The 10,473-nt window shown below is 42.5% G+C and overlaps 3 protein-coding genes across 5 annotated transcripts in view; all 3 read right to left on the bottom strand.

The window, feature by feature from the left end:
- The window catches only part of LOC118426139 (chondroitin sulfate synthase 1-like), a 9,389-nt gene extending 7,776 nt beyond the window's left edge, over positions 1–1,613 (bottom strand). The window contains exon 1 of the mRNA XM_035835399.1: positions 1,146–1,613. The gene's annotated coding sequence lies outside the window, so the exon portion shown is untranslated. The remainder of the gene's footprint in view (positions 1–1,145) is intronic.
- Positions 1,614–1,621: 8 nt separating this feature from the next.
- Positions 1,622–5,049, bottom strand: LOC118425723 (chondroitin sulfate synthase 1-like). 2 transcript variants are annotated; one of them, XM_035834776.1, is made up of 2 exons: positions 4,110–5,049; positions 1,622–3,091 (listed from the first exon to the last, which is right to left on the bottom strand). In XM_035834776.1, the coding sequence occupies exons 1-2, from the start codon at positions 4,169–4,171 to the stop codon at positions 2,062–2,064; spliced, it is 1,092 nt and encodes a 363-aa protein (XP_035690669.1). In that variant the 5' UTR covers positions 4,172–5,049; the 3' UTR covers positions 1,622–2,061. The 2 variants fall into 2 exon arrangements, with proteins under 2 accessions (XP_035690669.1, XP_035690670.1); XM_035834777.1 differs by having other exon boundaries at positions 1,623–3,091; positions 4,301–5,047.
- Positions 5,050–5,571: 522 nt separating this feature from the next.
- On the bottom strand, positions 5,572–10,402 carry LOC118425687 (chondroitin sulfate synthase 3-like). Of its 2 annotated transcripts, none has more exons than XM_035834720.1 (3): positions 9,432–10,402; positions 7,118–8,353; positions 5,572–6,860 (listed from the first exon to the last, which is right to left on the bottom strand). In XM_035834720.1, the coding sequence occupies exons 1-3, from the start codon at positions 9,567–9,569 to the stop codon at positions 5,709–5,711; spliced, it is 2,526 nt and encodes an 841-aa protein (XP_035690613.1). In that variant the 5' UTR covers positions 9,570–10,402; the 3' UTR covers positions 5,572–5,708. The 2 variants fall into 2 exon arrangements, with proteins under 2 accessions (XP_035690613.1, XP_035690614.1); XM_035834721.1 differs by having other exon boundaries at positions 5,573–6,860; positions 8,914–10,402.
- Positions 10,403–10,473: the final 71 nt, after the last annotated feature.

Raw genomic sequence — 10,473 nt, 5'->3', positions numbered from 1 at the left:
AGATAATCTTCAAGTTAATATTTTCATAAATAATTTAGATATTAGGAAAATGCAACTTTTTGTTAGAAACAAACCTGACACAAACGTAACGAATTCAGAAAGGTCTTCAATGTTTGACAGCCGTATGTAAGCACTGCGGGATTCGTCTACTTAAGCTTTCATTTGGCAACCATTATTAAGCTTACATAGCATTAACGGTTGTCTTAGGCAACCAACACCAAGCTTACATAACACCCCAGGGCTCGAAATACTTTTTTCTGCATACCTTCACTGGTGCAGGTAACATCGAAAGTTACCTGCACCAGGCAAATTTTACCTGCGCCACTCTGAATTTAGGAAGTACTAAAATTATTCAGGAACTATTGCTATGTTTTCTTTTACACTTTATAGGTGGTAACAGTCAATGCAGCTAATAACAATCCATATACACTATATACACATCATATGAAAGTTATGTATAAAACCATCGGATGCAGGGCTCGAAATACCACCTGCATATGCAGGTTAGGTGCAGGTAGACACCAAAAATACCTGCACAGCTCCAATTTTATCTGCACTAACCTGCATATGCAGGTGGTATTTCGAGCCCTGCATCCGATGGTTACGGCGCGACACAATGACTATTGGTCATGTCATCTTTAATACGAGTTTGATGTTGTAGAATTTTCAAGCAGGCCATGATGTGGCAGAACCAGTCGCTGACAAGAATTTTAGACAGCTTTCTCAGAATCATGACTGCTAAATGTTGTACAACACATGTACGGCTATCCCAAGAATTCCATCAGTCTGTAATCGTACGACGATCAATTGCACGTCTTATGTGACCGGGCTCTTAGAGAATACAAGGTTATATAGAATAGTGACTTCGGGAGTAAAATGATAATAAAAAACCTGTTCATGACATTACAGCCGCATTAGAACATAGACATATACATGTCTTCCCATGAGTCACCCAAATACACCACCTGGAAGAAGAGACTGAAAACTCAACAATTTCTATCTGACACCAACCTTAACCAACCATCCTAATCTACTTGAATGTTGACTTACATAAAGTAAGCGACTGGGGCTACTTCATGTGACGCACGAAAGAGCTGTTGCACCGAAAAGGTTAGAAAATTAGAAGTGATCTGACATAGTCTTACCTGTTAGAAAGGTTGCCAAAGAAATCTAAGCGCCATGTTACCCTAGATATCCATACTCTGTGTCACTCACATCTTGTGCCTGCTTTCAGAGGATTCCAAAAGGGCGATAACATGTAATATCTGGAGCAGGGGTAAAATGGTATCAATACATTTTCACTGCTCCGTCCAAAAATCATTACCGGTAAGTTTGTTTCAGTCCTGTTGCTAATGCATGTACAATTCCGAAAAATTTCCAGCTAGTCTTTTGTATCACGTTTATGTGCTTTTTTTATCATCCTCAAGCATTTGCGTTCCCCATTGATGGTATTGGACCGTCCTTAAGTTAATCATGTATGCAGAGAAGTTAAGCTACCTGTATGCCACACCCACACCTGTGTGGTCACCACTTTCAGTGACCTCTGACCCCCTTGAATTAAAGGTACTAAACTCTAAATGCAACCCAAACCTGTAAGGTGCCATATTGATGCCCGACAGGTAAAAATCTGTGGTATTGCAGCCCTGAGGATAAATGAATGAACGACAATGTGTGACATGGACTCGAAGACACTCGTTGTGTGATGCTTTATTAATAATGTCGGTCATTTAGTGATAGAAGATATCTTATAGGCTGAGATTCAATAGTAATGTACATAAGTATTAGAGGTATTTCAATAAATAAATAAATAAAATTTCATGTTCTTTAATGAAATGAAAGAACGAAGAAAATAATAATCTGTTATAACTTCACCAGTAGTAACTGGTAGCTGGGTTGTGCAATAAACTCCGAAACGTTTGTTTCTCAATATGTTACACATGTTATCATGCTAAGCCCATACTATAGTAACTGTTTCTACGAGATTTATCTGAGGACAATTGTAAAGTCTTACCGTTATCGTCCTTTGATTCCATTGGACAAGTGACCAGTAGACTGTCGCTTTTAAAGCTCATTGGTCATTTTATCAATGGTACGAAAAAGCTCGAGCATCCGCTGCTGTAATACCTCAAGTCTGAGGGCTGAGAAGTATGTGTAGAACTTGTACTGATCTTTTGGACCTTTGTTTGGGTGAACGGTGATGACATGTTGAACTAAACCTGGATACAGGTGCTGCACACTTCCCTTTTTGTAACATTTTAAGTCATTGAAGAATATACGCTCAGTGTCAGAAGCGCGGGTACAGGAAACGTTCGCAAATCGCTTGATACATCTCCCGATCTCCACGTCTTCGTGTTTGGAGTACATGTTCTTCAAGCAGTGTGAAATGTGTGGGGCTATTCTCCGCAGCGTTTCTCGGCTCAAGATCACGCCAGGTCCTCCCAAACAGAAGCTATCACTGGAACTCATGCTTAACCTTTCGTTTTTCTGGCTGGACTCAGATTGCCCGATGTAAAGAGGTTTACTGGAATTTACAGATCGCAAGAACTTTTGTAGCTTGTCCACTCGGATGTAAACATCATCATCTGCTCGGATGAACCACTCATACTTGTCAATGTAAAAGTCATGCATGTACTTCAGCATCAGGAAGGACTTCTTCTGAGGCGGGTAGGTGTCGTCGATTCCAGGGATATTGGTGACGACCGGGATTCCCCTGGGAGTTCGATGTTTTGGATCGTAGGCGGAGAAGAATTCGACTTTTCCCGGAACTTGTTTCCCCCATGTTTCGTAGACGGCAACAACTCTCGAATTTAGATACTTTCTTGCTGTCATGACACCAATGTAGATATGCTTCTGATTACTTTCGAGACTTGTTGGCCCGTACCCTGCTTGCCAACCTTCTTTAGGAACGCCGGGCGTCCATTCTGATGTAGAAGACACAGGGCTGGTCATATCTTTGTCAGGTACATGGGTCATGATTGTGAGCATTATCCAAAATCCGATGACGACCCCTGATATGAAGGACACCGTTTGTCGGGTCTTTCTCGACATACGTATTCCGAATCGAGTCATTTTTTCTGCTGTCTTAGAGGATCTGGAGGAAAGATAAGAGAATGCGTATTTTTTTTTTCGGTTACAGATGTCACATGTTGCAATAGTCCTATGATAGAACAGAGTGGGTTTAGACAATTTCCGAACTAATCATGCAATTAGTATTCGACTATATGAAGCACCACTAAAAACCACGACGATCTGTCAACCCCCTCTTGAGTTGCTACTTTCAAAGCCACTAAACTGGTCTCTGTTGTTAAAAAAAAAGCCGCTAGGGGGCCCAAACCTACAGCACTTACTTTTGGCCCAAAGAGCTATCTACCACTCAAAAGTCATGACGAAAGCATGTCCAGAACTGGAGATAAAAACCCGGAACTGCAGTACCGTAACAATCCCCTAGAGTCCCCAAAATCTAATCGTTTTCAGATCTTATCAAATGTCAATTCGATCCATCCAGGCATTCTCGAGTTATGCTTGTCTTCTACACACACACACACACACACACACACACACACACACACACACGTAGATGCACACATACACAAAATATAAACTTATTGGCGAAGGCAATAGCAAACAACTCTACGGTACCCATCCAAGCGTCTCTACAGAAATCAAGCGTCGTCGGTTACATGTATGCTTTCTGTTACCCGCATTTACCCCTGTTTTTGGAGGATTTCAAAAATGGTACGACAACATCTGATAAATATAACCTTCTTGGCAAAGGTAACCAGAGCGTGGGGTGGGGGTGGGAGTGGGTACCAATACAATTCCACTGATGACGGAGGAGGCCGATTCGCGATTTTCAACCGGAAATGTTCTTTTGTCGGGGGGCGAGTAGTCTGCCCACAGCGAGCCTGCTTCCAGTCAGTTTCAACAAAGGCCCTTAAAAAAACAGACTTTGGTATTGATGTGTAGACTACTACTCGTCTCCCGACATATATTCTTTTCCAGGCATATGTTCCTTACCCGGCATAAGAACCTTACCGGTTGAAAATCTTGAATCGCCCTTCTCCGACACAACTACATCGAAGCACCTCAAACAACAACAACAACAACACCTTGATACCGCATCCAGGAGAGAAGGCTTCAGCTTGTTGTGTCCTGATCTTCGCTCAGTCATGTGACGTACTTTCGACACTCCCAGTATCTGTCTAGCCTAGACTTGAACTGATTGACACTATCAGCTGTAACTACTGTATCTGGTAAAGCTGACACTAAAACCTTGACTTCTCACACAACAACAACTTACACCAATGCCTACAGAGAGACCGGTGGGTGAGGCTAGGAGGCTCCTGGTACAGCCTAAAGGGAGAAACACAACTCCGAGATACGTCGAAAGGACGGCCAAATTATCCTGAAAGATTCAGAAAGATTAAAGGTGCTAAGTTAAGGTGCATTGATGACACTGGACTGTCCGTAAACTAATCCCGCATGTAAAGAAGCCATCTTACCTGCACGCCACACCTCCAACTGTGTGAGGTCACAACCCGTCGGACCACTTCAGTGACCTCCAATCTCATGAAACCAAGGAGGTTGAAATTCCTTTTTTCAACCTCCTTGATGAAACCAAGGACGTTACATACCTTATATACGTTACAATCCTTGCCGATTGGTACATATTGTCGGGCATGAGTTTTAATACTACAGGTGTAACAATACGTAAATGAATGTGCTGGCGGCCATGCTACATTGTACTTTTTTTAATTTCTGTGTCTAGATATGTAATACGACAAGTTGTGAAGATGTTAAGCATCAGTAACGTTTTGTTTCGAATTCCATACATATTACAAATGTGAAATAACTTATTTACAAACAAACATATTACGTCATTGGTCAGACGTGTGTGCTGGGGGCAGGATTCTGCCCCCGAACGAGACAAAATTTCAAACATTACACCCAGCTGCCGCATGCAAACAAGTGAAGCTACCGTGCACTGATTTTCTTGTGTCTGTCCGTGTTTGTTTGTATTTCTTCTATGTAAATGTCTTATTGCACATTTGTAACATGTATGGATTTAAAAAAAAATTACTGATGCTTAACATCTTCAATACTGCTCCTAGATCTATTGCTTGTCGAGACACAGACATCACTACATACAATGTAGCATGGCCGCCAAAACATTCATTTACGCAGTTACAACATAAACTGGTGCCCGACAGGTTAAACTGTGCGATGTTATTGAGATAAATGAACGATGTGGTGTTTGACAGAAATCTGTTTCCCGAGTAAACAGTGTGTTTGCCCAGCGACCATCATCTTTACCAGAGACGTTATATGGTTAAGTAACACTGAAAAGAAAGAAGAAAACACCCAGCTCCGCTCTGATTGACAAGACAGAACTTACTGTTTGGTACTTTGGTTAGTCGAGTATTTGTTCGGGTTTGTTGCCGGGCAAAAGTGAGAGGGACATACCGGGTCATACCATCTCCAGCTTGACGTCATGGGTTGAGGTTTACGTCATTTCGTATACCTACGTGTAGAATACAGAGAACCTAGTGCGGAAACATACACAGACAGACTTCATACAGAGCAAAAACAAAACTTTACTCCCATGGCATTGGGTGAAGTAAAAAGTGACGGGCGTATCAAATCGTACAAGACATGGCTTTAGGGTAGATATTCTTCTTTTTTACCCTTAAAACTGTTGTTTTGTTGTCTTAGTGTAGCGTCCTATTTTTGTCCTTGATTTCCAGCAATCTTTCACCTAGCTTAGCAGCACTGCCGTATGTATTAGCCTTAGACCCTAGGCACATGTTGTATTGTCTTGTTCTAAGCCTAGGGTCACAATGCATGGGATGGTAGACGTGTACCAATCCTGGGTCAGTCGCCCGAAATACGTTCATTCCAGTAGCTGCGAATTTATCACACAGGTCCAGATCTTCCAAGCCCCAGCCTTTGATGGCGGTATCAAACTTTCCCGAACGAAAGAAGTCTTCCCTGTAGACACAGACCATCCCGTAGCTGTAGTGTCTCCAATATCCAGAATCTTTGCTAAACTGGTAAAAATCGTCCATAGTTTTCTCCTTGTTGAATTCAAACTGGTTCTTAAGAATCGGTTGATTGGTTTGTGGAGGTGTTGTTCTCGCATTTGATTGGCTACCGTGAGCGAACTGAGGATCGTACTGACTGAACATCACAGGATAGTACACCTGTTTTTTGGCAACGGTTCTGGAGCGGCAGCGTTGTAGGAATCCCTGTGGGAAGACCAGGTCAACGTCACAAAAGAAGAGAAGCGCATTCCTGGGAAAATGAGAGGCTCCCAGCTGTAGTCCAACTCCGCGGGAAAACCTACCCTTCACATCAAGTACTTCCAGGTAAGCTTTAGGGTACTTAATTTGGTAGGACTTCATCAATAAATGAACGCGTAGACTTTCGTCTTTCGACGAGTCTTCGTGTTTGAATAATACAACCAATAGCTTGGCGTTCTCGTTCGTTTGGAGACACACTTTTTCGTAGTTGCGCATGAATCTTTTAAAGGTTTCCATACGGCCGACCAATGGGACGATGACGTGGACTGTGGGAGTGTCACGTTGAGGGACAGAGGGAGAAGACGCGGTCGTATTGTACGATTTACCCGCAGTGTTTTCCATCAACACTGCGGGACCAAGCGACTGGTGGAAATAGTCCTGCCTCCTCGTGGCGTTAAACGTTCTTCTATGGCGGTTGCGAAATTCCTTAATCAGAAGAGATGAGTGAAGGACGTAGCTCAGTCCGTGTTGTGGACTGACTTTCCAATATCCATGTCGTAAGTCGTAGACCTGGACTCGACGGCGCTCCTTGCGTGATGCTTTATTAACAATGTCCGTCACCTGCATATATAACAGAAGATATCTTAGTCTGAATCATAGGCTGAGACTGATCATTTGTATATAGTGTTTGATGTGAATTTCAGTAAATGGATAGCACAAAAACAATAATTCTTGGAATGATGCACTAAATTAATTCTTTATGGAGTCTATGGTAATACTAGTACCTAGATTTTTCATGTCAACCATACAAGCAGAAAAATGTCAAGTCAAGCACGACAGGTATCGATATGTCATGTGTGATCAGGGCAATGTCTTACCGTTATCGACGCATCCTTAATGCGTGTCCTCAAGAGATCGATGAGTCTTCTGCTAGCTTCCCTAGTTAAGTACCCTTGCATCTTTCTGCGTGTAAAGTAGTCCCATGCCATGACGCCTCTGATGTCTCTCGGTTTATAATTGGTCAGAGACGTCGGTGATCTTTTGATCTCATTGGAGGAATGAAGCTCATTGGTCATTTTACCAATGGTACGAAAAAGCTCGAGCGTCCGTTGCTGTAAAGCCTCAAGTCTGAGGGCTAAGAAGTATGTGTAGAACTTGTACTGATCTTTTGGACCTTTGTTTGGGTGTAGAGTGATGCTGTGTTGAACTAAACCAGGATACAGGTGCTGCACACTACCCTTTCTGTAATTCCTGTAGTCGCTGAAGAATATACGCTCAGCGTCAGAAGCGCGGGTACAGGAAACGTTCGCAAATCTCTTGATACATATCCCGATCTCCACGTCTTCGTGTTTGGAGTACATGTTCTTCAAGCAGTGTGAAATGTGTGGGGCTATTCGCCGCAGTGTCTCTCGGCTTAAGATCACGCCAGGTCCTCCCATGCAGTAGTTATCACTGGGACCCAAGCCTAACTTACCGATTTCATTTTTCTTACCGGACCCAGATTGCCCAATGTAGAGAGGTTTACTGGAGTTGACCAAACGTAAAAATCTTTGTAGCTTGTCCACGCGAATGTAAGCATCATCATCTGCTCGGATGAACCACTCATACTTGTCAATGTAAAAGTCATGCATGTACTTCAGCATCAGGAAGGACTTCTTCTGAGGCGGGTAGGTGTCGTCGATCCCTGGAATATTGGTGACCACTGGGATTCCCCTGGGAGTTCGATGTTTGGGGTCGTAGGCGGAGAAGAATTCGACTTTTCCCGGAACTTGTTTCCCCCATGTTTCATAGACTGCCACTGCTCGCGACTGTAGATATTTTTTTGCTGTCAAAACGCCGATGTAGAGATGGTTTTGGTGTTGCTTTTTTATCGAGACGCGTGTCTTGTCTTGAAATTTTGCCAACTGTATCTGATGGAAAGCCTGCGAAATATTGTATTTGTCGGGCAAATTGCAGTTCCGAGTAGTTTGTCTTGGTGGCGTGTTTAACATCAACATGAGCCAAAAGCCTACGAATAAGCCCGAAAACAGTTCCATGGTGGTACGAAACTTGGTGCGCATTCTCAGTTTTGCCATTTTTCTACCAGTCTGGTGTGTCAAACTGGAGGACTTTATCTGCGAAAGAAAGAACAAAACGTTTAATACTACTATTATTTACATGATCCAGATCACAATAGCTGACAGCCAGCGGCCATATCGTTAGGGAACTTTTTCACGGGTTGACATATTTGCCCATATATCGTGAAAATTTACCATAAACTTTATTCTAAAGGCCTAGAATAAACTGACTGTGCGGACACACGGAACAAGAGTGTACGTTAGACGCCAACAACGTGTTTCCGCTTGACTGGCCTTGGCTGCACGGTCGCGTGCACCTGCCTCCTCCGGCCGATGTTAAGAGCACTGAGGGCAGGCTTAATATAAGGTCCTCAACTGCCTACCACACCGCTCTATTACATAGGTTTCCGATAATCTATTTCCATGTGAATCAGTGAACACCTGTAGGTCGCACAAGAAAATATCCACATCTTAGATTTCTCTAAAACCACAAGAAAGGAAGGCAACCCTTCAATCTCCTTGAGAAATCGTACCAAAGCAACCCAGATTCTACTGTCAAGTATTAAACATTTGCCGTCATCGTTTTGAATTGACTATCTAGAAAAGTTGTGACTTACCTTACATGTACTTAAATCATGTTAAAGTACAGGACGCCATGTTTAACTACAGGGTGCCATGTTTTCCATTGTAACACTATCCTGTCACCCACCTGTCCCACCCACCCCCGTTGTCAGGGCAGGTCGCATGGGTCAAGAAATCTAGAGGTGTGCATATTGTATCAGAGAGCAACTTGACATTACTTTCTTTCAATGCGTATTTTCTTACGATCTTTCTCTTAACGGTGTAGTGTTGATATAATTAGGATCGCGCATTTATCTGTATAATCAGATCTGGATTGGTGGTTCTTGCTCCCCAACGCTAGTGGGAGTGGCCGCAATGTGATATCGTCTTTGGACAACAATATGGTCAGTGGTTTTGAATGGCTTGAGTTCTAGCCGTAAACATACGACCTTAAGTAAAGAAAGGATGTTCTGGTTGGAATAAAAGTCTATTCTGTTTGTAAAAAAAACGAAGGTATGCAGCTGTGACTTTGCTTAGATTGTCTAAAACAAGTTACATGACTATCCATACTCACAATCACCAAGGTTAGGCAGCTAGTAGAATACTGCGGTGGTCGGCATTGGTGCCACCTGAATTGTACAGCAAGTAGTAGAAGAACAACACAGAAATCTAAAGTACCTATACAAAGAAAAGGCCAGGCAAAAGTTACCATCAAGACATAAGAATGTTAACAACAAAACCTTACTGTCCTGTTGCTTTGTTTTGGAAACCTTTCAGGACTGAATCTCAGAGATTTAGTAGGATTAAAGTATTAAACCAATCATTATTTTGTTCCAGCCAGTAATCACCTAATCATGGTTAAGTTTCTTCTGTTAGCCCCTCATGCTTAAGATAACAAGAGCTTTAACAGGAGGCCACAGCCTCCATAGCAATGTGCTAGGTAATTCATACCTGCTAGTCAGCCATCACCTTCCTTTATGTCGTTACCATGTTCCCATCCAAAACAATGACTGTACCAATAGGACGAGAAAGGAAGCAGGGGGACAAATTTATAAATGATTATGTTCACCCCAGCCCCAAAAATACACACACAAATTACGGGGCAACCGTTAAGGGAAGTTTGTCATTCTTGATTTTTAAAAAGGGATTTATTTTTGCAGTAGGGAGCAAATTGAGTTTTTGCTGTGGTTTTGAATTTGCGATAGGGATATAGTCACAAACTTAACAGTAATGAACTATTGGCGCCTTTTCCCATAGCCAGTTGGAAACCAGTTATAGTACTACTCGTAGCAACTGGGGAAGGGTGATACAGATGGACAGAGCACTTTGGCAGTGCTGGCATAATCCAATGTCACTGATCTAACCAAATCTACCCTCTGGATACGTACCACCTAAAAACAAATATGTATCCAATTTTCAAGTGTTCAATTTGTGCTTTGTTAGTATTCATGTGTCTTCATTGTAGTAGGCGCCTCCATAATTCTGCACAATGTATAGTGCAGTATGTGCAAGTAGAATTCAGAGACAAGGGTGTAGATGGGGTGAGCAAAAATTTTCAGGAGGCCACCACAAACATAAAGAATGTGAACATTGCTGCATTTCCAGTATCCTTGTCC

The sequence above is a fragment of the Branchiostoma floridae genome, chromosome 11 (assembly GCF_000003815.2).
Source record: "Branchiostoma floridae strain S238N-H82 chromosome 11, Bfl_VNyyK, whole genome shotgun sequence".
Lineage (NCBI taxonomy): Eukaryota > Metazoa > Chordata > Leptocardii > Amphioxiformes > Branchiostomatidae > Branchiostoma > Branchiostoma floridae.
Note: the sequence above shows the minus strand (reverse complement) of the source record. Positions and strands in the feature narration are given on the sequence as shown.

Bases quoted from the DNA above. Each gene is read 5' to 3' on its own strand.
- LOC118425687 (XM_035834720.1), bottom strand. From the start codon at position 9,569: ATGGTAACTTTTGCCTGGCCTTTTCTTTGTATAGGTACTTTAGATTTC. The intron at 8,354-9,431 runs GTGAGTATGGAT...TTTCTTTCGCAG, and splicing joins GCTGCCTAACCTTGGTGATT to ATAAAGTCCTCCAGTTTGAC. The intron at 6,861-7,117 runs GTAAGACATTGC...TTATATATGCAG, and splicing joins TTAAGGATGCGTCGATAACG to GTGACGGACATTGTTAATAA.
- LOC118425723 (XM_035834776.1), bottom strand. From the start codon at position 4,171: ATGACTGAGCGAAGATCAGGACACAACAAGCTGAAGCCTTCTCTCCTG. The intron at 3,092-4,109 runs GTGTTGTTGTTG...TCTTTCCTCCAG, and splicing joins CTCCTGGATGCGGTATCAAG to ATCCTCTAAGACAGCAGAAA.